Below are 26426 nucleotides of genomic sequence, written 5' to 3'. Positions count from 1 at the left end.
CATTGGCCAGGGCGCTACCTGACTTTTTGAACATACTGGTACATTCTGTGGTTAGACCAGTAGTACTTATGACCCTAGAGATAGAGAATAGAATTGGAAAAAAGGATTGTTGTTTTTGGGAATTACATTTCAAGAGCTGGCCTGTGTTGGAGGAGCAAATGTTGCCTTGTGTGGTTGAGTAATCTGAGCTAGTTGGGAGCAGAAGTCAGGGATAACTCTTGTTACTGGTTTCTTCTTACTGTCTTCTGGACCTCATTAATAGTCCAAGCTCCAGTGTTCCCTGCCCTCTGCCACAGAGATGTCTGTTGTGGTATCACTAAGGCCTCAGGTTTCCTTAAGTACCTTCCCGAAAAGTTAGTTCTTTTTTATTTTTATTTTTTAAATAAATTTGTATTGTTCATATTATTACAAATGTTCCTCTCCCCCCCTCCCCCAATTGCTCTCCTCCACCAGGTTCCCATCCCACTCTCTGCCCTTTCCCCAGTTAGTTCTTTTTTAATCCTCACCCAAGGATATTTTTTTCCATTGATTTTTAGAGAGAGTGAAAGGGAGGGAGAGAGAGACACAGAGAGAAACATCAATGTGAGAGAGACACATGGTTGTCCCTTGCTTGTGCTCTGACCAGGGCCAGGGATGAAGCCTGCAACCAAGATATTGTACTTGCCTTTGACAAGAATTGAGTCATTCCTCGGACTGACTGACTATCCACTGATCCAAACCTGCCAAGATGAAAAGCAATTTCTTGACCTTACTTTCTCTTAGTCAAAAGCATATTCCTCAGCTGCTACTTCTTGCGTTTCAGAAATCATTTTTCTGGAATACCATTCCATCCAATCCCATCATTCTCTCTTTTATTGCCAATTTTTAACAAGTTATCTACAATCTGCTTTCATTTCTTCATTCCTCAATGTTTGTGCTTTTGCTTCCACTCACACCCCTGTACAGAAGTTGTACTTCACACATATATATATGTATAACTTTTTTTCCCAGTGTGCAAAATCGTGTGTGCAGTAGCCCGCCGCTGCTTGCAGCCCCACCTACCACCCCACCGTGCTCAAAAATACCTTCTCCCCCAGTGTTGGGCAGGGGGTAGCAAAAATTAGGAGACATTCCTCCCCATTGCACACGGACCCTATATACAGGCCCATCCGGCCCAGGCCAGCAAGATGCTTGGCACATTCTCAGGTCCCTGCTCAGAGGCGGGAGGGGTGACTGGTGGCAGCACATGTGAGAGGGTACCTCCAGGTGGCCACTCTGGTCCTGGCTACTGGTCCTGGCACTTCCTGGTCCTCGGTCCCTTCCTGGTCCTGCCTGCAGCCCTGGTCCCCCTACCTGGCTCAGCCTCATGTCTCTATCCTGGCCTCAGATGGCCCCTTGGTTCCTGGGGGCTCTGTCCTCCCCTCCCAGCCTGGAGGTCCCAAGGAGAGGTAATGGCTTCTGAGAGACTCCCTGGCAGCCCTGCCATTCGTGTTCACACAGGAGAAGGGGTGCGTGTGGCAGAAGCAGCTGTATAAATGTGGGTGCAGGGGCAAGTTTGCTGATGACTCGGAACAGGGCTGCATTTTTGTCCTTGCACTGGTTGTCAGCCTTGAGGTTGGACAGGCCCTTCAGCTCCTCTTTAAGCTCAGTGGCCTTGTGCTCCAGGGCCCTGCGCTCAAATCTCTCCAGCTCCAGGGAGGCTGGCCTCTCTGCAAAGTGTTCTGCCTCTGTGTGCATAGTCCAGCTCCACATTGAGCTGTGCCAGCCACAACATGGTCTCGGTCAGGGCCTCACGAAGTTTCGTTCTCAATGCGCAGCTCTGCGTAGAACTTCCTGAAGCCTTTCTCAGGCTCTTCCAATTTGGGCTGGGGTTCTGGTTGAGGGCCCACTGCCTCTGGGGGAAGGGCAGTATTCTGGGCTGATGTCCGCTGGCTTCACTTCTCCCCCTCCGCAGGCCCTCTCCTCTCCTTGCCAACTCTGCGGCGCTCCCTGGAGGCCTGTGGTCCCTGTCCCTGCCCGTCAGGCACCTCTACCCTCTGGGCAGGGCCATCAGAATTCTCAACCCCAAGGACTTGGGGTTGCCAGAAATGGCCAGGCTCTGAGCAGCCCGCTGTTGATTGGGATGGAAGAGTCCCATCAGGAGAGGCCAGTAGGTGGAGCGGGCCAACCTCAGCCACATGGGGGAAGGGGTCACGACGTTGGCCCGCTCCACCTACTGATCGGGCTGGTTCGCTGGCTACAGTGGGCAGCGGTGGCGGTTTACTGGAGGCGGGAGGGAGCCACTGCCACCCATGGGAGGCAGGAGGGAGCTGTGCCACCCAAGGGAGGCAGGAGTAAGCCACCGCTGCTGCCCGAGGGAGGTGGGGGGAGGGACCAAGAGATCAACAGTTTAGCCCATTCGCCAGTCAATGCCACTTCATGGCGACTAGTCATTTGGGTCATCATGGCCCTGGCTTTTTATATATATGGATAGCAGGCTCTTCCTATATCCCCAATATTTTTTTAAAAAATAAGAACAGTTAGGCTTCAATCAGGCTGGCAGGGGAGTGGTTAGGGGCAATCAGGCAGTCAGGCAAGCAGTTGGGAGCCAGCAGTCCCAAATTATTAAAGGGATGTCCTCTGCCTATTTAGGCCCACAAGGATAGGGCCTAAACAGGCAGTCAGACATCTCCCGAGAGGTCCCAGATTGGAGAGGGTACAGGTTGGGCTGAGGGACAGCCCTCCTCTCCCTGCGCGTGTGTCTCCCCCCCCCCCCCCCCCGCACGAATTTCATGCACTAGGCCTTTAGTAAATAATAAAATGTATGAGGAAATCCAACAGATCTCTATCATACTATTTCCTTAATAAATGCTCTTAGCTATTTTGGTGGTGAATTATTGATGAATTAGATACCTAACCAGAACATATTTAACATTAATAAATCTCTTTGGCAGTGATGGTGTGGTTCAGAGGCTTTCTCCCATCATTATAGATTTAGACATAGTAAGCAGAATGGAGGGAAAAGTGTAGAAAATCTTTATGTTTGAGCTCATTGGTGTTTTTTGTTGTTGTTGTTGTTGTTTTTTAATATGTTTTTATTGATTTCAGAGAGAGGAAGGGAGAGAAAAAAACATCCATCCGCTGCCTCCTGCATGCCCCCTGCTGGGTATTGAGCCTGACCCCAGGCATGTGCCAGGACCAGGAATCGAACTATGACCTTCTGGCTCATAGGTCAGCACTCAACCCCTGAACCACATAGGCTGGGCTGAGCTCATTGTTTTTATAATAAGTTCACAGATCTGATGTTACTAATTAAAGTGGTTAAACATGTTTGTAAATACGTAGAGCAAATATAAATGGGAAAAATAGAGAATCATAAAAATATGACTTTAGAGAAAGATATATAGCTAGGTTTGCTAAATCAGTGGATTAATGTACAGGGTTAGAAGGGATGAATATCAAGAAATCAGAAAGTATTACTATTTAATGTAAATGTGACTAGAATCAAGTAGATTGGGCGCTTTTGGAGTTTCACATAGGTGAACAGAAGCTGTTTTCCTCTTACAGTTTTTTACTTTACACAGCTTTTTAGAATTAGATGTTCATTTATGTCCATTCATCTAATAATAGTGAACTGATAGAATGAAGAGCATTAAAACAGTGGAAATAAGTGGTAGGAAAAAAAATGAATCATAATCATAATCTTTAAATGTATTAATGTTGCCCTAGCTGGTTTGGTTCAGTGGATAGACTGTCGGCCTGCAGACTGAAGGTCCCAGGTTTGATTCTGGCCAAGGTACATCCCCAGGGTGCAGGCTCAATCTCCATTAGGGGGCGTGCAGGAGGCAGCTGATCAGTGATTCTCATCATTGATGTTTCTATCTCCTTTCCTCTCTGAAATCAATAAAGAAATATATTTTAAACATAAATAAGTAAATGTGTTAAAGTTGTTATTTATTCAAATTGTATTTCTTCACAGCTAAAGATCTTGCATACATTTAATTGGGTTACTGAAGTTTTCATTTGGTGACACGATCTTGCCAAGACTCCCCATTTGGTGTGCTCCCCTGATCTGCCCCATCTACATGCATCCCTGCACATTTATGTATACACACACACACACACACACACACACACACACACACTCCTTAATTGGTATGTACCTAGCCTATTGTTTATTTTGTTTACAACCTCCTCCATCTTCCTAGTCATAATTTACCAAAGCAGATGAGGAAATGAAGAATGTCATGAAACATCAATGACCTTTACAGAGTAAACCAAAGTACTTGGGTATATTCTGCTAGAAACATGTTCATATGTCCTTAGCTCCAATAAAAAGGCCTTGCCTGCCTATCACTTGTCTCCCTCACTGTTTCCTTTTATAAATAGACTAGAGGCCCAATGTATGAAATTCATGCAAGAGTAGGCCTTCCTTCCCCCAGCTGTCAGCACTGGCTTCCCTCTGGCATTTGGGACCCAGGCTTCCCTTGCAGCCCCAGCTTCGTCCAGAAAGTCATATGGAAGGATGTCTGGTCTAATTAGCATATTATGCTTTTATTATTATAGATATCAATGAGAAAAAGATATAGGGTGTCTCAAAAAAATGTATTCACATACTTTGAATAACTAAAGACAGTGTTTATTAAAATACATTTCATTTTCAAAATTAAGCTATCAGCTGTTAAAAATGTATATATATTTTTTGGGGATACCCTGTATTTATAAATTAAGCTTTCTATTTATGATCTACACATTCATTCAGATTTAATAGAAGAAAAATATAAAAGCTCTTATTATTCTGTTAGTTCCTTTGACAGGAAAGATTCCTAATACTTAAGGTAAAATGATACAAACAATAATTAATGAAAATTTTAAAATAAATTGTTTATTAATACTCAGTATATCATGAACTCCCAAAATAGATATATTCAAGATAATTTAAAATTAATTGTTAGCAAAGAATACAGGTTAGCTGTTTTATTTTTTATACTGCTCATTTGTTTTGTTAATGAGGAAAACTAGTGGAATCATTTGTGTTCATTTTGTTTCAGAAAAGAAGTACTTTTACTGAAGTACACCATCCATTGTGAAAGTGGAAAAATAAGGATTATTCATCATGCCTTCTGTGGCTTCAGATCCTAAAGAACTCTACCTCAGTTCTTCACTAAAAGACCTCAATAAGAAGACAGAAGTTAAACCAGAAAAAATAAGCACTAAGAAGTATGTATCCATCGTTAGTTTGACTGAGTCATATATTAACTTTTACTTCAATTCCGTGTTCTTACATGGGTTATGTGAGTAAATTTAAAGTTTATTTAAATAATGGCATCATTTCAGAAATAAAGTAAGACCTCCTTAGAGAAGTTCTTAACTTTATCTTGGTAGAGTACATATATAGTCTTCTGATATACATATTATCTGTTTTCCAGACAATGGTAAATCATAAGTTTCAGGTAAAGACTAAGGGTTCTACATAACTCATTCAGCCACAATCAGTACCTTTTCATAACATAATATAAAAATACTGCTTAATTCAATATTTTTATCCTTGTGTATTTCACATGTAAGAGATGGTCTTAGCATAGTCTTTCTTTGATTCAAAAGAGGAGAGAGATGTATTTTTTATCCAGTATTCAGCTTGACAAGAACTTTTAATCTAATGATCTATTTTATATAATATAGAGTTGGAAAAAGGAGTTTCAGAAAGAAAGGTAGGCCTTGGCCAGGTAGCCCACTTGGAGCCTTGTCCTGATGTACTAAGATTGTAGGTTCCATTTCTGATCAGGGAACATACAAGGATCAATCAATGAATGCCTAAGTGGAACAACACATCAATGTCTGTCTCTATCTTCCTCTCTCTCTCTCAAAAAAAAGAAATCAATTAAAAAAAAAAAAAAAAAGATGCATCTTTCCAGCAATACACAGACTTGAGTAAGCAGATTTTAGAGATTAGAGGAAAATATGTGTTCCATGGCTAGAGATAAATGGGAATAGGGTGGAAATGACAATTCTAAAAACTTATTTTTATGATCCCAAATGTACTCATTCCTGAACATTTATAGAGAATCTCCTTACTGTCTTTGGTTTCATTTACCTCTGTCTTAGGACTATGATGCCATGTGAGGCACAGCATACACACTGACTGAAATGGTCCTTGTACAGGACCATCTTTGGTCTTAAATACCACTTTGTCCCTTTTCCTTGTGTGGTGGTCTAGTTCTTTGGTCTGACCAACTTCTTCATTAGTCCTTGTCTCAATTTTGGAACACAGTTTGAAAAATACAGAAAACAAAACTCACTGCTTTCTATAAATAAGTATTGGTAAAGCATATTATAGATAGGCATTGGCTCTATAACTTGGTTGCCAAAACTTTAGTCCTAAGTGAATGAATTTCTCTTGCAGAAATGCCTATTTTATTAATTTGTTTTCTAAAAACTCCAACAAGGAAAATGTCTTTAGAGTTAATGCCACAGAATCCTCAAGTTATTTTACTAAAGTAGAATTTTAAGATGATGTATTTTTGGACTTTAAGTCTCTTTTTCTTCCAGGACCAATGAATCAGAGTGTAGTGCAGCCATTTGTAGAAAATTTTAACTAAATAAAAAGATTGGCCTCATGTCCTCTTTTCTTTCCTTAATTTCTTGGATTTTTAGGTGGGGGAAATTTTATGCAAAGGTTAAAAAGGAATTAGAATGGAAAATAATTTGTTTTAATATTATACTAATCAAGAGAGAAATATGGTAATTGATCATCACTCTGCAACACCCACAGCCAATCAAGAAGGAACATGCAAATTAGCAGGGCAAAGATGGTGGCGGCCAAGAGCCAGCTGAGTGGGCAGAGGCTTGGGTTGCTCCTGGCGATGGAGAAAGTCAAGCTTCCCACCTGCCTGGGCCGGCCGCCAAAGGAGGGACCTATGGGTGGTGGCCATGGAGCCAGCTGGAGTGGGCAGGAAGTTTGGGTCGCCCGGGCCAACCGTTGAGGGAGGGGCCTGCAAACAGCCCTCAGCTGGAACATCCAGGCTGGCCATGCCACCATCGGGTTGAGAATCCCCAGTGGAGGGCCTGGCCACCCTGCAAACAGTCATCAGCCCCTCATGCGGTAGGACCCTCATCCTGAAGGAGGTGTGGCCAGCCTGAAAAGGGCCCTTAGCCCCTTACCCAGAGGTGGTTAGGGGCCAAGAGGGGACGGCAGTTGTGGATGATCAGGCCAACGGGGGAGGGCTGTTGGGGTAATCTGGCTGGCGGGGGGGGGGGGGGCAGTTAGGGGTGAGCAGGCTGGCGGGGAGGGCAATTTGGAGCGAGCAGGCTGTCAGGGGCAGTTGGGGGTGAGCAGGCCAGCAGGCAGAGTGGTTAGGGGCAATCAGGCAAGCAGTCAGGTGAGTGGTTAGGAGCCGCAGTCCCAGATTGCGAGAGGGATGTCTCAGATTGGAGAGGGTGCAGGCCGGGCTGAGGGACACCCCCCAGCATGAATTTCATGCACTGGGCCACTAGTCAAAATAAAGATTTTAGCTTCCCTAATTCAATACAAATGGTATGTTCTTTAATTATAGAGTATGGCTATTATGTGGCTGCCTGAGGACCACTTGTCTCAGGATTATCTGTTGTAGCAAATCTTTTAAAACTGGACTCAGAAAGCATTTTGAAGAGTTTGTGGTATATAAGCAAATCTTATGAAACAGAAGTATTTACTTGTAGCATAAGGGGAATTTTCAGATTTCATCCAAACTTGCATCTAACTGAAATAAATAATGAAATATATTTTATCAAGGTTCTTTGTGGGCTTTACCCATGATTTCCCCACCAGATGTCAAGTATTTTATTTTTTTCTCTAATTTTAAGTTATGTACAGAGTGCCCAGAAGCTCTTCAAGATAGCAGAAGAAAGCAGGTTAGATCGTGATGAGGAAAAGGCCTACGTACTATACATGAAATTCGTGACTGTTTATAATCTTATCAAAAACAAGCCTGATTTCAAGCAACAGCAGGTACCTTTTGTTTCTACATTTTTATTTGCTAAGTTCTTTTTGCACAATGGACTTACCTTCTCTAAAAGTTTTAACTATATTGGAAAGTAGATAACATTATGTGGCATCAAGTTCAAACTCTTATGAAGGTAGAAAAACAAACTGAAGATTTTATTTTATTTGCAAACATGTGGATACACACACATTCTTTTTTTTTTTTTTTTTAATATGTTTTTATTGATTTTTAGAGAGGGAGAGGGATAAATAGAAACATTGATGAGAGAGAAACATCATCGATCTGATGCCTCCTTCACACCCCCTACTGGCTATCAAGCCTGCAACTTGGACATGTGCCCTGACCTCTTGGTTCATGGATTGATGTTCAACCACTGAGCCACACCAGCCAGTGCTCTATATGCACTCTTAATTTGCCTTGGACTAGTACAAATTTATAGCAACATACAGAAACATAGTCAATTTTCTGTTATGATACATCATTGCCAGTTCAAATAGAATACTCTGTTTACTCATGCATTAAATAAGAACAATATGACTTGAGATTGTACTTTCTCAAGATTCAAGGTTTAGTCATTTGTTTTAATGTGACAGTTTTTAATATATCACACTGTCGCATATTAAAGATCTGTTTGAAAAATTAATGCTGATTGTTTCCATTTTTGTATATTATTATTTTGCTTTTAATCCTTTGAGCAGGTGCCTCTCTTCCACTTTTCTGAAGCCATGGGCAGGGAGGGTGGGAGAGGAAGCGTAAATGAAAAAAGGGAACTGATGAGTATATAAGTGTGGCTAAGGAAAATGGTTGCATTTCAGCTGCACCAGCAGCAGGCTAAAGATCATGAAGACTAGGTTAAAGAAATGGGAAGAACCGAATCGGTTTGGCTCAGGGGTAGAGCGTCTGCGGACTGAAAGGTCCCGGGTTCGATTCCGGTCAAGGGCATGTATCTTGGTTGTGGGCACATCCCCAGTAGGGGGTGTGCAGGAAGCAACTGATCAATGTTTCTCTCACAATGTTTCTAACTCTATCTCTCTCGCTTCCTGTCTGTAAAAAGTCAATAAAATATATTTTAAAAAAATAAAAAGAAATGGGAAAAGTTTTCTGTTGGTGGTTCCGCCTTGCTACCAGACAATAAATAGTAGCAAAATACTGCCTATAGATCTTATGTGGTGGAGAAGCCATTCCTTAAAAAAATTAAAATTAAAATTAAAAAAAATTAATTCTCACCTGAGTATATTTTTTCCCATTGCTTTTTCAGAGAGAGTAGAAAGGGAGGGAGGGAGGAGAGAGAGAGAAACATGGATATGAGAGATACATCTACTGGTTGCATCCAGCGTGTGTCCCAACTGGGAGCAGGAGTAAACTCAAAACCAAGGTATTGGCACTTGACAGGAATGGAGCCCTGAGACCCTTTAGTGTGCAGGTTGACACTAACATTTAGTAACACTGGCCAGGGCAGAGAAGCTATTCTTGAATTAATATTGAGATTTTTATTTTGTTCACTGGTGGTGGAATTTCCTTTGCCTTGTTAAAATTATAGAAGTTAAAAATTTTTCTTTTTACTTTTTTAGAAGTTAAAAAATTTTCTTACTCTTTTAATAGCCTTATATGAATTACAATAGTGTAATTCATATGTTTTCTTTTGGTTGTTGGTTAAGGCAGGAGTGGCCAACAGGTCGTCTGTGAGGTCTGAAAGGTTGGCTACTGCTGGGTTAAGGGATAGCCTCATTGTTTTATTTAATCGTGTTAAATCATTACTCGTATTTTTTCTTACCAGTAAGGATATACTAATAATAGTTATGAGATTTTAGCTCTAGCTTTGGGATGGTGGCCCTTTGCATTTAAGGTTCATCCTCCACATATTGCTGGATTGGTTCTGTCCTTGGAACATTCTTGGGCATACTTATCTGCAGATGGGGACAGAGGCCTGCCCAAATTTAAGCAAGTGTTTGCATGCTCTTCGATGATTAGCACAGTATCTCTTAAAATGGAATTGCTTAAAAAGAAGTGTAAAAGTGTCTGCTAAAGTAATTATTTTTGAAAAATTTGGGTAACTGATAGTTTTGGTATTTGCTATTTTGTCTATAATCATAGGGCCAATTTTTTAATATCCTTTTAATTTTTTGCTTTATTTTTCTAAATTAGTAACTACCTTTTTTCTTTGACAAGATTAGGAGTGTTTTTTGTAGCTACCTTTTTCTTTTTCTTTTTTTAAACCTGAGAAGGTTGGGAGTAAATTATAATCGGTAAGAGGTTTTTTCCATTTCTACAGACTATTTATTCCTTTTCCAAAGGGAGTATATAGTTGAAAGTGGCAGGAGTTGTTTAGGTTAGAAAGCTCCTGTTACTTCATATGTTGCAGTTGTTCAGTTTCTGGTTTTCAGTATAAGGATTATTTTTGTTTGCTCTTTCCAAAGTACCACATCTTCTTCTGTCTCAGAACTGTTTGTGTTTTATTTTATTTAGCCCAATCTCTCCAGTATACTTCAATATGTGAAATGTTAAATTTACTAAGTAAATTTTTTAAACATTTGATTTTAGCGAGGGATGAAGGGAGAGACCTCACTTGGGATCCAGTAATTGAACCCATAGCCTTCCCATGCATGGGACCACACTCTAAACAACCAATCCACACTGGCCAGGGCACTGACTAAATTTTTGTTTTTACCTTTTAAAGCCAGTAGGGACAGAATGTAAAGTCATCAGTCTTCAGAAACTTGGTCTTTCACTCTTATTTTATATTAAGGAATAGTTAAGATTTTAGATAAAAACTTGATAATTTAGCAAACTTACTAGTAGAGGACACATTGCATTTACTAGTGTCCTGGTGCATGGATTTGTGCACATTGAAAGGAAATTAATTAGAAGAAATATTTATTATTTATAATCCTGAATATTATTGGTAAACTTTTTTTATTTGTGAAATCATGAGAGTTGCTTGAATCTGTGTTCAAGAATAGGAAAGTTCTACTTGGTAAACCTAAAAAGCAAATGTTTTTAGTTGTATAAGAATTGGATGTTGTTATTAAAATTCTGCCAAGTGTCAGTACTGTTGAAAATTTGAAAATATTTATGCTTATTTTAACTGTGATCCATTAACAGTACACAGAGAGAATTATTGGGGAAAAAAAACTTCACTGATATTAAGGGAGTGTTTTTTGAGAGTTCGTAATAGTCATAGCCAATCACAAACAATTTTTTCAGCATTTAAACCGAGTTAAGTTGAACTTACAGACTGGCTTCTTAATGAGTTTCTATTTTAAAAATTAATAAAACAAGTCATAGTATTTTTTGGTTTTACTTTGTATTTTATTTTTATTGGAGAAATCTTATAGTAATAATTATATTTTATTTTCTGCTAGAAAAGTATTGTGCCTTACCTGGTTTGGCTCAGTGGATAGAGTGTCAGTCAGCCTTTGGACTGAAAGGTCCTGAGTTTGATTCTGGTCAAGGGCACATGCCCAGGGTGTGTGCTTGATCCCCAGTAGGGGGCATGCAGGAGGCAGCTGATCAATGATTCTCTCTCATCATTGATGTTTTTATCTCTGTCTCCTTCTCCCTTCCTCTCTGAAATCAATATATATTTAAAAGCATTGTATCAGCGCTAGCTGTGTTGCTCAGTTGGTTGCAGTGTTGTCACATACACCAAAAAGTTGTGGGTTTGATTACCAGTCAGGGCACATACCTAGGTTGTGGGTTCATCCCTGGGTGGAGCGAGTACTGGAGGCAGCTGATCTGTGTTTCTCTCTCACATAGTTGTTTCTCTCTCTTTCTGTTCCTTTCTCTCTAAAATTAATTACACATCCTCAAGGGAAAAAGGGGTGAATATTGTATCAGTTGTAGGACATTGTGATAACTAAAGTAATTACAGTTTCCACTATAATGTTCAAGTGATAGAGTATTGAACAAACTATACTTTTATTGAAATTACATAGTGAATGGCCCTCTTTATTCTTTAAACTAGAAGAATAAACTCAACCAAAACCTGAGCTACTTTAAGGCTAGATAGATAGACATATGATAGCTGTTACCAACAGACTTATTCCACCCAAAGCTCTTGTTGAGGGTCTCTCCATGAGCCAGAGATGGATATTTTTGACCTTCTGGCCTTTTTTTTTTTTTTTTTTTTTTTTTTTTTTAATACGATTACTAGATTCTTTGTGATGAATTGTACTAGTAGGCTCTATTTGTAGTCATATTGACAAGTTGTGGCAAATTAGATCCAATAATTAGCCTACTCTAACTGCACTATTGTCATGTCAAACTAACTTTGATTTGAAAATATCTCTGATTGTAGGATCTAATGAGTGACCTCTTAGTGAAGTGATTTTTTAAAAACAACTTCATTATGCCTATTAGTAAATTATGTGCTAGTGTGTGTGTGTGTGTGTGTGTGTGTGTGTGTGTGTGTGTGTGTGTTTTAGAGGGAGGAAGAGGGGGAGAGAGAGAAAGAGAAACATTGATGTGAGTGAGAAACGCTGATAAGTTTCCTCTGACCTGGGATTGAGCCCACAACCTGGTTATCTGCCCTGACCAGGAATCAAACCTGCCACCTTTTGACAAATGAGTCGATGCTCCAACTGAGGTACACAAGCCATGGCTATTTTGTGTTTTTGTGGGTTTTTTTGTTAATCCTCACCTGAAAATTATTTTTCCCATTACTTTTCAGAGAGTATAAGGTGGGGAGACAGGGAGGGAGGGAGGGAGAGAGAGAGAGAGCGCGCGAGCGAGAGAGGGAGGGTTATGAGAGGGATACATTGACTGGTTGCCTCCCACATGCATCCCAACTGGGGGGCGAGAAGCAAACTGGGCACCCAGGTACATGCCCTTGACTAGGTTTTTGAACCTACGATCTCTCGGTGCACAGGCCGACCTCTAACCTTTGAGTAGTACTGGCCAGGACAATTTTGGTGTGTTTTTTTTAAGGTAGAATTATATTATTGATGGCATATTTTCTGTCATTTGACTTTTAGTTATTCAATGCTTCCTTAAATATAACACTTGTTTTATGTCTAAGATATTGCAAGGCAGGTAGCTATAATAAAGAAAGATGGAAGTGCCCTGGCTGGTTTGGCACAGTGGGTAGAGCATTGGCCTTTGGACTGAGGGTGGTTCCAGGTTCGATTCCGCTCAAGGGCATGTACCTTGGTTGCAGGTACATCCCCAGTAGTGGGTGTGCAGGAGGCAACTGATCCATGTTTCTCTCTCATCGATCTTTTAACTATCCCTCTCCCTTTCTTTCTATAAAAATCAATAAAATATTTATTAAAAAAAAAAGATGTAAGCAAAACATCTCAATTTAAAACAAAAGGGCTAATCCCATGCTGTAAATTGACACACAGTTTATTTTACTGCATCTGAGACTAGAGGAAAATAAAACTAGGAAACCTTTTAATGGCAAGATATATTATGCCCTTGAAAGCTTTGTGTGTGTTTGGTTGGTTTTTGTTTTTTGGTTTTTTTTTTTGTTTTGTTTTTTGCTATTTATTTATAAATAAAAAATAGTACTTCTTAAAAGGTACCTTACAAATAAATAAAAACTGTTACCTACTCAAATTTTTTTTTATCATACTAATGCTATGATAAGATGCTTTTGCAACATTTTAAGAATAAATTGTGCATTCATGTAGGTTAAAAGTTAAAAAAAAAAAAGCCGAAACCGGCTGGCTCAGTGGATAGAGCGTCGGCCTGCGGACTGAAAGGTCCTAGGTTCGATTCCGGTCAAGGGCATGTACATTGGTTGTGGGCACATCCCCAGTAGGGAGTGGGAGTGGGCAAGAGGCAGCTGGTCGATGTTTCTCTCTCATTGACATTTCTAGTTCTCTATCTCTCTCCCTTCCTCTCTGTAAAAATTCTATAAAATATATATATTTTAAAAAGTTTAAAAAAATACTTCAGTCATAATGTTTTAATGTGAACTTTCCTATTTAAGTACTGTGATTTAAATGTCTTTAGTATTACAACTGTGTATGTACCTAATGCTAAGTATAGGATGGTTTTCTATAATTTTAGGACTATGTTCATTCAATGCTTGGACTTGCAAACATCAAAAAAGCTATTGAAGAAGCTGAAAGACTCTCTGAAAGCCTTAAACTCAGGTATAGACATTATTATTTTAAAATCTAGTTCCTAAAAATAAGTTCTGTGTTAACAGAACACAAAAATTAAAAAAAAAAAAATTCTCTATCACTTACATTATGTTTATGTGTTACCATTAATTTTCTTTACTGAAGTTTTTTAAATGCTTAGAATGATAAATTAAGGTAAGCATTAGTATAGTAGTTTAGAGCTTAGGTCTCATTTTATTCTCAAGTTTCGAACATGATTCTTCAGAAAAATATTCCTTTGCTCCATCTTGTGATGTGCTATTAGATGCTGGTCTGATGAGAATAAATTATTTACTGTAGTTTGATCTGCCTGGTTTCAGAAGTTATATATGTGTTGTTTTTTTTAATCTAATTCTAGTATTTTCCATGACTGGTTTACCAAACTTATAAATAGAAATTAAAAATAGTATGTTTCAATTTTTAGTCATTTTTTTAAGTAACAAAATAAAAAGGGAACTTTTTAGTTCAATATTTTTCTTTAATGTTTTTCGTACCTGGCTCAGTTAACTATTATATCATAGCCTTGACTTAAAATTATCTTTTTAAACTGATATATTCCCTTCATCCTTTCTAGAATTACTCATCTTGGGTCTAGAATATGTTAAGGTGGTTGATATCATTAAGAATCACTATTCTCTTTCTTCTTTAGCCAACCAAATAAGTAGAATAGCATTTCTCCTAATCTTTGGATTAACCATTATTAACTATTTTTTCCCCTTGGGTTTGCCTATTTTTCTCTATAATCATACTATTATAATCATATTTATTTCCTCTTTTTTTGGGGGGGGGGTTAGGTCCTTTCATTTATTTGTTGTCTGTACTTATTAGTATTTTTAATCACTTTATAAGTGAGTGAGGTTTATAGTTAATTTTAGGATTTTAGGATTATAAATCCTTTCAAAAGGAAATTGTAGCAGATTTGAGTCATTAAAAGGTTGAAATTAATGGGAGGGGAAGAGCAACAGGAGCATTAAGCAACTTTAACTTGAGAGTATAGAGTTTCTTTTCAAAATTTTTGGGCAATTTATGTAAATCTAAAAAGGGCACATTTGCGAGTTGTGGCTTATAATGACCAATGGCATCAGTTGGAGGGAGAAAATATGTACCCAAAGCAGGGTACTAGTATCATGTACCTGGAACTCCTTTACTTTTTATGATCATTGCAAGACATCTTGACTTCTCTTTTCAACTAGATACGAAGAAGCCGAAGTTCGGAAAAAACTTGAAGAAAAGGACAGACAGGAGGAAGAGCAACTGCAGAAACAGAGAAGACAGGAAGCAGGAAGAGAGGATGGTAACACATCAGCTAAAAACTCTTTGGAAAATGTATTGGATTCCAAAGATAAAACCCAAAAGGTATTTTAAATTTATTCTGTGAGATAAAAAGACTCTTCTCAGATGATCTGTTTAAGAAAATTGAAATATCACTACAACGTTCATTTGGGCAGCCAGGGTAAAATTTAATGTGTTTTTATTAGAAACTGAATAAAATATTCTAGCTTCAATTGGTTTTCTTACAGGTTTTTGGTTTGTGGTTACTATGAGATTCATATATAACAAGCTGTGTTTATTGCAGTCTGTTTTAAGTTGATGATCGCTTACAATTGCATTTTATGTTTTTCGATTATTTTTTTATTTTATTTTTTAATATATTTTATTGATTTTTTACAGAGAGGAAGGGAGAGGGATAGAGAGCTAGAAACATTGATGAGAGAGAAACATCGACCAGATGCCTCCTGCACACCCCCTACCAGGGATGTGCCCGCAACCAAGGTACATGCCCTTGACCGGAATCGAACCTGGGACCTTTCAGTCCGCAGGCCGACGCTCTATCCACTGAACCAAACCGGTTTCGGCTTACAATTGCATTTTAAAAGCTCCATTTTTAAAAAATCTTAATGACTATTCAAGACTATTGTAATATGGGAGATTGAACTCAATGATGCTTAAACAAAATGTAGGCAGATTTTTATTCATTTTATTTAGTTAGTTTAAATTATATTGATCAGATTTTTATATTTTTAAAAAATATATTTTTACGTATTTATTTCAGAGAAGGGAGGGAGAGAGATAGAAACATTAATGATGAGAGAGAATCATTGATTGGCTGCCTCCTACATGCCCCTACTGGGGTTCGAGCCTTCAACCCGGGCATGTACCCTTGACTGGAATTGAACCTGAGACCCTTCAGTTCGTAGACCGAGGCTCTATCAACTGAGCCAAACCATCTAGGGCTAGGCAGAGTTTTAAATGCTGATTAGCTCAGGGAAAAGTATTAGTGTATGTTAGTGTAGAAGATTGGTCATTGTGAAGGGCATCTGTGTTTGCTAATTGTCAGTTATGGAAGTTAGGCTCCTACCCTCCCAGAGACAGGGAAATAGGGGCCCTACATTTAAAAAGAAAAATTATTGTTGTAAAATACACATACCATAATATTTAATACCTTATCCAGGTCAGTGGTATTGATAACATTCGCATTGTTGTGCAGCCATCCACTGTTCATCTCCAGAACTCCTTTTATCTTGCTAAACAGAAATTGTATCCTTTAAACCAGCGATCCCCAACCTTTGGACCTACGGACCACCTGCTGCTTTATACAATAACTCCCCAAACATCCTTCCCCCCAGCTCCTGACACCCACCACTGTTTTCTGTCTATGCATTTGACTACTCTAGGTACCTCATATGAGTGGAGTCAGATTCTACATTTTTACTAGTCCCCAATGTTTATGTTTTTGACATATTTTACACCTTTTGTGTGAGTTTGTCTGTGAGTGTATCCATTAATTAATATAGTTACACATGATCTTACTTTGTCTTTTAACCTTCTTACTAGTTTTATCCATGGTTGATGCCTACTTTTACTAAATGTTTGCCTATATTAGTGGTTTTTCCCCCCAGTATTTTATTTTTTAATATATTTTTATTGATTTCATAAAGGAAAGGAGAGGAAGAGAGAGAAACATCAATGATGAGAGAATTATTGATGCGATGCCTCCTGCACACCCCCTTCTGGGGGTAGAGTCCACATCCTGGGCATGTGCCCTTGAACCCAGGACCTTTTAGTTGGCAGGCCGACACTCTATCTGCTGAGCCAAACCAGCTAGGGCTCTTCCCAATATTTTAAAATTTTTACTATTGGCTGTTTCTTTTCACTTTAAGAAGTCTCTTTAACATTTCTTGTATTGTTATTTTAATGATATTGTGCTCCTTTAATTTTTGCTTCTCTCAAAAACTATCTCTTCAATTCTGAATGATTATCTTGCTGGATAGAATATTTCTAGGTTTTCCCTTTCTTCATTTTGAATATGGCATGCCAGGTAATAGCCCAATTTTTGTTTCATTGTAAGAAATATTCTCATTAAATTAAATTATAAATTTCTCTAACAATCTGTGCTTTTAAAATATATTTAGCCAACAACTGAAGAAAATTTTAAAGAAATGTCATATGATTCAGATATGCTGCAAGTTATTTTAGCTGTTAACTACCGCCATAGTAACCTGGTAATGCCATTGCTGTTCATTTGCATTTTTATAAAATGCCTGTACCCTGAGCCCTTTATTTCCTAGGCATTCAGTTTCAATGAGATATTAAAGTTGATATTAAAATTTTTGGTTCTATGAACATTTTTGTTTCTATTATTAAATTTGAAACTTTTTTTTCTATTATATAGATAAATGGTGGAAAAAATGAGACCACAGAGAAAGGTAAGTGTTAGCTTCAGATTTTACACAGTGAGATTCTAATATTGTCTCATCCTATATAATGAAAAGCTAATATGCAAGTGGACTGAACAACAGAACAACCAGTTGCTATGATGCACACTGACCACCAGGGAGCATATGCTTAATGCAGGAGCTGCCCCCTGGTGGTCAGTGCTCTCCCACAGGGGGAGTGCTGCTCAACCAGAAGCCAGGCTCATGGCTGGCGAGCACAGCAGTGGAGGCAGCGCAGCAGTGGAGGTGGGAGCAGCAGAGCATTCTCCGAGGGCTTCCATGCATTGTCTCACTAATAGAAAGATGTAGAAGGCTGGTCAACCTTGAAGCTCTGAAAGGTCAAAGCCCAATCTAATTGAGACAGTGGTAACTGAGGTAACTTCCCCATCAAATAATCATGTAAATCCTTACTGATATGTTAATCTGCCTACTACCTGCCTAAGGGCTATGGGTGTATTCCATAGTCTCAGTAAAAGTGATAGCAAGGCCAGAGCCTAGTGGTAGTCCTTCCACTAGAGGTGGGCTCCTGCCTGGCTCCCCATTTCCCAAATTAAATTTTTTCTAGTCTTTTTTCATTTGTGTGCGGCCTTCTCCAGAACCCGAACCCTAAACCACGTGGGAGGTAAAAGGAGTTCCCACACTTCCGGACTGCGAAAGGGCATGGGTTGGGCTGAGGGACACCCCCCCCCTCCCCCCCCCCCCCCCCCCCCCCCCCCCGCGCGCACGAATTTTGTGCATTGGGCCTCTAGTCTGTATATAAGCTAGCCTGTACAAATACACTGCAAATGTATTCTATTCTGAATTTATATATCATGGGTTATATTTATGATATTACCTGGTGCATGAATTCATGCTCTAATGGGGTCCCTCGGCCTGGCCTGCAGGATCGGGCCAAAACCGGCTCTCCAACTTCTCCTGAGGTGTCCCAGATTGTGAGAGGGCACAGGCAAGGCTGAAGGACCCCACCAGTGCACTATCGGGGTTAGGGAGGGCCACAGGAGGTTGGCCAGCCAGGAGAGACCACATGAGGGTTCCAAGGCATGTCTGGCCCATCTGGCTCATTCCCAATCGGCTGGACTCCAACAGAAACTGAATTGGAGCATCTGCTCCCTGGTGGTCAGTTGCACGTCATAGGAAGTGGTTGAGCAGCCTTAGCATATCATTAACCTATTACGTTTTGATTGGTTGAATGGATGACCAGACATTAGGCTTTTATTATATAGGGTGCAATTGAAAACATCAAAACCACAGTTTGCAGTTGTCACTGTTTTCTTTTCAAGGTAGTTTAACATAGTAGTTAAGAACATGGGTTCTCAGAAGTGAGTCTGCCTGGGTTTAACCCTTTGCACTCCGAACCATTCTGGACATTGGCTACCAGCTACTCGACGCTAACGGCGGAAACGTGCGTTGAGTTAACTCAATTCCCCGTAATCACTAATAAACTGCAATGTCCCCTGAGAGGGGACATCCGAGTGATATGCTAGAATTCCGATGTCCCCTGAGAGGGGACAGCGGAGTGCAAAGGGTTAAACATTGGACGTAGGATGGTTATTAGCAGCTAGGTTTTTTTCCCTCACCTGAGGATATGCTTTTTTTTTGTTTTGTTTTGTTCCATGTTGTTTAACCTCTTTAACTTAATTTCCCTTTTTTTTTAAATTTTCATTTTAAATAATTGTCTTTATTTATTTTTATTTTTTTGTTAATACTCTCCTAAGGATATTTTTCCATTGATTTTTTTAAGAGAGAGTGCAAGAGAGGGGCAGAGAAAGAGAAACATTGATGTGAGAGAGACACATTGATTGGTTGCCTCCTGCACGTGCCCGACCAAGGCTGGGGATCAAGCCTGCAACCGAGCAAGATACATGCCCTTGACCAGAATTGAATCCAAGACCCTTCAGTCCATGGCACAACGCTCAATACACTTAGCCAAGTGGACTCGGGCTTAATTTCCCTTTTCCAAAGGGGGTAATAATAGTACCTGTTTCATAATGTTACTGATGTGGATTTAATGAGTTAATATATGTGAAACTCATAGAATGCACAATAAACTTTATAGAAGTATTAGCTAATACTATTTATAACTTTCAGTTGAAGACAATTATTTAAAAATCTTCTTTACTCCCTTAAAAAATCTAAACAAGTAATTTTGGTATTATCCTCGGGTGGTGTGGATGCGGCAGTCGCCAACCAGTGGTCCTTGGACCACTAGTGGTTCACGAGGTCCGAAAGGTTGGCGACCACTGCTCTAGTGACAAATATATGACCTAAATAATAAGACTTAGGTAGCTGCCCTAAGTTTTTGTCTCAGAAAAGGTTTAACTTAAATATTGTGTAACACTAAGATAAATTATTTACTTAAAATATTGTCATTCAACAATAAAAATTAAACCCAGTAAAGTACATTCCTAGAAGTTGTTACCAATTCATTCTGAGATTTTTTTTTCCCTTCATTTTGAGATTTGTTTTTATCTGTTCTTTTATACCTCATCCTGCTTTGATATAACCCTTCTCAGTGGTTTGGTCTCAACCTGTTTAGATTCTTTTGTTGTCAAGATAGTCTTGATGGTTAGAAAGGGACGTAGGATGGTTATTAGCAGCTAGGTTTTTTTCCCTCACCTGAGGATATGCTTTTTTTTTGTTTTGTTTTAGAGACAGTATGAGAGAAAGAGAAACATCTATGTGAAAAACATAGATTGGTTGCCTCCATATGCACCCTTCCCAGGGATCAAACTGGCAACGTGGGTATGTGCTGTGACCAGGAATCAAACCTATCACCTTTGGGTGTATGGAACAACAGTCCAACCAACTGAGCCACACCAGCCAGGGCAGTAGCTAGATATTTTAGCTTAGGAGATAATGTGACTACATTCTTCTCACAGCTCACTAACAAAGAAATAGTTCTTCCCATATTAAGCTCCCTTGTAGTGCTTTTTGATCTTTTACTTCAGGTGGTAGCAGCTGGAAGAGGAAAATAGCAACATAGGGAATATTTATTTTGGCTAAATGTTAAAGGGTTGGATAGTAAATACTTTAGGCTTGGTGTGGCCATGTGGTCTTTGCTATTGTAGTGTGAAAGCAGCCATAGTCAATATGTAAGCAAATGAGTATAGCTGTGTTCCAATAAAAACAGGTGGCCATGGTTTGCGAAGCCCTCTCATGGAACACAAATAACAGGCTTTTGGCTTGTTGCTCAGGGAATACTTGAAAATCTAAAATAGCTCTCATAAAGCCCCATTAAAGAACTTAGACCCTTTTAAGAATTTTTGAGCCATAGAAGTTTCTTCTGATTGACATTGTTTTTGCATGGCTTATTTAAAAATATATAATATTTTTGTGAGATACATTTATTAATTTCCTTTATTTTAAACCAGTAACATAGCCAACACCAGAAATAATTGTAAACTCAGCAGCAAATTTTATTAAATCTTTATAAACAGAGCATTGAGTTAGTGTTTGGCAAATGTAAAAAATGCATGTTATGATGGATAATTAACGTACACCTATGGGTGAGGACAATGGGGGTGGGCAGAGGTAAGGGCAGAGGGTGGGGTGGGAACCAGGTGGAAGGGAGCTATGAGGGGAAAAAGGAGAAAAAATTGTAATAATCTTAGCAATAAAGATTTATTAAATTTAAAAAATGCACGTTATATTTAATATTAGTTTAAAAGGTAATAAATAGTGTGATGGAAAAGCAAGTATGTAACACCTAGTACATTTTACTTTTCTAGAAAAAGCTGTGCTTGCCCTGTGTTTAGTGAAAGATAACACACAGACTGGGTGTTACTTGTCACTAATATTACCTCTCTTGATTCCTAGGATCAATCACAGCAAAGGAACTATACACAATGATGATGGATAAAAACATCAGCTTGATTATAATGGATGCTCGAAAAATGCAGGATTATCAGGATTCCCATATTTCAGATTCTCTAAGTGTTCCTGAAGAAGCCATCAATCCAGGGTGGGTCATTGTGTGTTTAGATGGAACGGTAAACTATGGAGAGTAGTAAATGTTAATTATCAGCATCCTATTTAAATGTGATATATGTAATAGTGTTTTCTTTTCCCATTGACCTTTTCATTTTTTGCTCGTATTGGCACACCTTACCTAGTCTGGGTGCTCTCTCCTGTCTGTGGTATTTGGAGTCTTAGAAGAGAAATGAAGCCAGTCTTATGTACTCTCCCCCCAGGTGTTCGTTGACTAACTTCTTGTGCTGTATTTTATGTATGAGCTTTTGAAGCATATGCATCAAATAGACTAAAATTGTGAACTAATTGAATTGTTTTTAATTGGAAATTTCCCATACTATTATGTGGTAAAAGAGCACACAAATACTTTTTTGAAGAAGACAGTATATAAGCCACTGAAAGAGTAAAGACTTTAAAAGCAGACTATGGTGAGATTATAATGTCTTTTCTTAGCTACCTTACTTCTAGCTAGTGATTTAACCTCTTAAGCCCATGTTTCCATCTATAAAAAGGGAATAATAAAAGTATTTATCTCAGAGATTTTGAGAAATTTTATACACACACACTTAGCATAGTACCTTTCATTTGTAAGGACTTAACTTAAAAATGTATTTTCTTTCTTTTTTTTGATAAAAAAGCTTTTAACCTATAAAATTAAAAGTTACCATGCATGGATATGTTGTATATTAGAAACTATCTCATCAGTAACAGAATTAAAACTTCAGATCCAAGGTTATTTTCAATATTTTGAATATTATATAAATTATGTAACCTCTCTGGGTCTTAGTTTATGGGATTGGAGTAGGTCCATTCTAGGACTAACAACATTAAGAAGATATTTTTTAAATTAGGTAATTAATAAGATTTGCATAATATTTGGTGTACTGCAGATATTTGCTAAATGTTTGACCTGAAGAATACATTGTAAATATGTTATTTGTCTAATCTGTGTATCAATCTATCTAGCTATTTATAATATTTATTCAGATTTTAAATTAACTAGTGTAGCTGGATGACTTTTTTACAAAACAAGGTGGCCTCTGTCATTCCCTCTATCATTCCTCTACTATGAACCACTAAACAGATTAGTAACTACATTATTTAAATATAAGATTCAAGTTCTTAGTCTAATCAAGTAGGTGTGAATATATTCACAGGATTTGAAAAGAAAAGGAAAGTTATAACTACTCTTTGGGTAGTCTAATCTGTACTAACAAAAAGTTTATGGTTTTTATTGAGTTTGTTTCCCAAAATGTGGGATTTGGATTACTGAGAAACTCGAGGTGAGTTTAGGTTGAAGATTAAAGAACAATGAATTAAAAATAAACAAACAAACAAACAAATAAATAAATAACAATGAATTGCATACCAAGAAAAGTATTCCCTTTTTATTTCTGTTTCAGTCCTGAATTAGTTAAAAGAAGTCTCAATTTGGTGCTAGCATTACCTTTTAATATTTGCTAATCTCTCTTTCTTACTAGAGAGCAGGCCTCAGAGTTTTCTGTAGGCAGCAGTGTCTACAGCTACCTGACAGTGATAACTCTATTTTTAATGTTAGTATTTATACAATAAGAATGCTTATATAAGTATTTAACCCAGTGAATAGTCAAAAATGGAATGCAACCATTGAGTTAGTATCTGGACCAAGAAACATTATCATCACTCTAAAAGGTCCTCATAAGCTACCTGTCAGTTACTACAGATACTCCCACCCACCAGGGAACCACCAATTTAGAATAGATTCCTTTTTATCTGTTTTTATAGTTTATAAATGGAATCTTACAATCAGTAGACTTTTATATCTGGCTTTTTGTACTCAACCTAATGTTTATGAGAGTCATATATATTATTATGTGTTATAGTAATTTATTTATTCTTATTGCTAAATGGTGATCTATTGGGTGAATATAACATAGTTTAATGATCTATTTTAATTTTAGGGTTATTTATTTTTAGTATTATCCTTTATTGGATATGATCCTATTTTTCCATATATAAGAATATACATTTTTCTGTTAAGTTTATTTAAGTAAAGGATCACTTTCAATTAAATTAATGAATAATTAAAGTATTAAATAGTAGACAAGGTAAAGCAAAGTTGTAGCAGTGTGTGAAGATGATACTGGTTGATATTATTGTTTTCCACAGAATAGTAATCTTGAGTTTGTAGATAAAAATTATTTAGGCAAGAATATCCCTGCAGTTAAAAATAGTCCTTAAGAATATCACATTTCAATTTTTCTAATTCTTTGTTGACTAAGCATTCTTCTGATTTCAATATATCAGATGAGAATTATTATGAGGCATTTTGTATTCTTTTTTTTTTTCTTTATATTCTAATAGGTAAAATAACCAACATTATTATGTATAGGATTTTTTTTAAAATGATCTTAACATCATATGGTTTTACTTATGAATAAAGTTTCACCTGTTCTGTCTTGCTTGCCAGTATCATCATCTAAATAAGTGCCCAGGTACTTTGTTAGAAATAATATGGAGTTTCTTACCTGGAGGAGCAAATCTGTCTTACTGACTCAGTTATTCAGCAGATGTTTACTGAGCACTTGCTATAGGCTGGGTTCCTATGGTTCTCAGTGCTGGGACTAAGTCAGTTGAACAAACAAATCTTCGCTTCATGGAGCTTATATTTTACTAGGGGCCCAATGCATGAAATTTGTGCAAGGGGCTTGGTCCCCGCCACCGCAGTGGCCTCCTCTGCCTCAGCCCTCACAGCCCCAGCTTCGTCTGGAAGGTCGTCCAGAAGGACATCCAGTCTAATTAGCATATTATGCTTTTATTATATAGGATTAACTGGGAGATGAGGTAGATGAGACTGTCAATAAAATTTAAATATATGTCTGCTGTTTAAGTACTATGGAGATGGGTGTGTCAAACTTGTTTATTGTAGTGATTATTAAAATGTTAATTCAGTATGGCTTCATTGAGAAGATATTAGTGAGCAAATCTTGAGGGGATGAGGGGAATGACTGATGCATTATCTGAGGGAAGCATACTAGAAGTTATAGGGAAGCCAGTGCCTGGAGTGGAGTAAAGGGGGCAAGTACATAGTTATAATGAGGACATTGAGAGAGTAGGGTTTGGGGGAGGGGCCATGTGCAGGCCCATTGTAAGGACTTAGGGAAGAACTTCAGCTATTCCTAAGCAAAAGAGAAAATGAACAGCATAGAGTTGATAATACTCAGTTAATGAGGTGACACCACAAAGCAGCAAAGAGCTTGGACATGAACCAGATAGCCTGAGTTTGAATTCTGGTTTCACTTCACAGCTGTAACCTTGGGCAGGTTATTAATTTTTGTGCCTCAGTTTCCCCATCTATAAAATGAGGATAACAATGCCTACTTTAGAGTGTTGTCGTGAGATTCAGAATAAAGCTTTTGGAATAGTATTTGGAATAGTAATAAATGCTGTATGTGTTTGTTAAATAAATATTTGGGTATTTGGTTAACTATTAATTATAGGTATCAGAACTGAAATATAAATAACATTACCTGGATGATCTTCCACTTGTTTACACTTGGCTGAGAGATGCTCATAAGGGTTTCTGTTTTCAGTTTGGTCCCCCATTATTTGGTAAAGGGTCAAATTTTAGTCTCTAATACTAAAATATATTCCAATAGTATGCAGTTGCGATGTTATTAAACATTTTAGGGTATTTAGTATCTTTAACACATAGTCTGACCTTAGAAAGAAATCTGTCTTAAAGTTTTCTGTGGTGTGATACAGACTGGAGAACAAAACTCTGTGTCTAATGTTAGTATATTAGGACCTTTCATCTACTTTTGCCCCAATATAAATGTTAATACATTTCAGAATCACTGCTAGTTGGATTGAAGCAAAACTCCCAGATGACTCTAAAGACAAATGGAAGAAGAGGGGGAATGTGGATTATGTGGTACTTCTTGACTGGTTTAGTTCTACAAAAGATTTGCAACTTGGAACAACTCTACGGAGTCTGAAAGATGCACTTTTCAAGGTTAGCAAGTTTCCTTATTAGTTTACTATAATTGCAAGCCTTCTCTGGTTGTTAGAAAGGTATGTTGACTAGTTTATCTTAAGGACAAGAAGATCCATTGTGCTTTGGTTGTAGATTTTTTTGATATTTAGATATAAAAGACTAATTTTGAAATAACAAATAACAGTCTAAAGTAGAATATTAGAATTTTCATAAATAGAACTTTCTGAAAAAAAGTTATTTTTTGTTTTAAGAATTAGATTCTGAAACAAGGACAAAGGAAAGTGTCACTAAGAAAAAAGAGATTGACTTGACTTCATAAATAAAAACTTAGATGTTAAAAAACATTTTGTAAGAAGACAAACAGAAAGATACCTGTCTAAAATCCAGAGATTTTACAAATAAATAAGCAAATTAAGATGAAATGATAAAATAAGTAGTTGACTCAGACATAAACAGGAAAGGAGATGTAAGAGATAATAACAAAAGTGGCCAAATCAGAGAAATTCAAATTGAACCAATGAATACCATTTTCACTGATCAGATGAACCAAGATAAAAGTAATCAGTTTAATTTGTTAAATTATTAAACAATGATGGCACTGAATGCTGGTGAGAATGTGGTAAGAATAAAACCTGCTGAAAGAATGGTCAGTTGATGGAACATTGTCTCCTACCAGGAGGGCAATCTTAAAAGCCTTGAAACAGTTCATGCTTTAAAA

The 26426-nt window shown here is 38.0% G+C and overlaps 1 protein-coding gene across 8 annotated transcripts in view; it reads left to right on the top strand.

Annotated features, from left to right (window-relative positions):
• USP8 (ubiquitin specific peptidase 8) overlaps nt 1–26426 on the top strand; it is a 61463-nt gene that overhangs the window by 7264 nt on the left and 27773 nt on the right. For 7 of the 8 annotated variants that reach the window (XR_006741835.1, XM_045582605.1, XM_045582603.1 and 4 more), the window contains exons 2-8: nt 5010–5178; nt 7801–7945; nt 13953–14038; nt 15241–15403; nt 17721–17754; nt 21580–21724; nt 25564–25726. Coding sequence is in view for 7 of the 8 variants with exons in the window: in XM_045582605.1 (XP_045438561.1) it covers nt 5075–5178; nt 7801–7945; nt 13953–14038; nt 15241–15403; nt 17721–17754; nt 21580–21724; nt 25564–25726 (840 nt within the window). In the remaining variant the exon portion in view is untranslated. Of the gene's footprint in view, nt 1–5006; nt 5179–7800; nt 7946–13952; nt 14039–15240; nt 15404–17720; nt 17755–21579; nt 21725–25563; nt 25727–26426 lie in introns of all 8 variants that reach the window. The other variant, XM_045582589.1, reaches the window with a different exon arrangement.

This window comes from Pipistrellus kuhlii, unplaced genomic scaffold, assembly GCF_014108245.1.
Source record: "Pipistrellus kuhlii isolate mPipKuh1 unplaced genomic scaffold, mPipKuh1.p scaffold_m20_p_1, whole genome shotgun sequence".
NCBI lineage: Eukaryota > Metazoa > Chordata > Mammalia > Chiroptera > Vespertilionidae > Pipistrellus > Pipistrellus kuhlii.
Note: the sequence above shows the minus strand (reverse complement) of the source record. Positions and strands in the feature narration are given on the sequence as shown.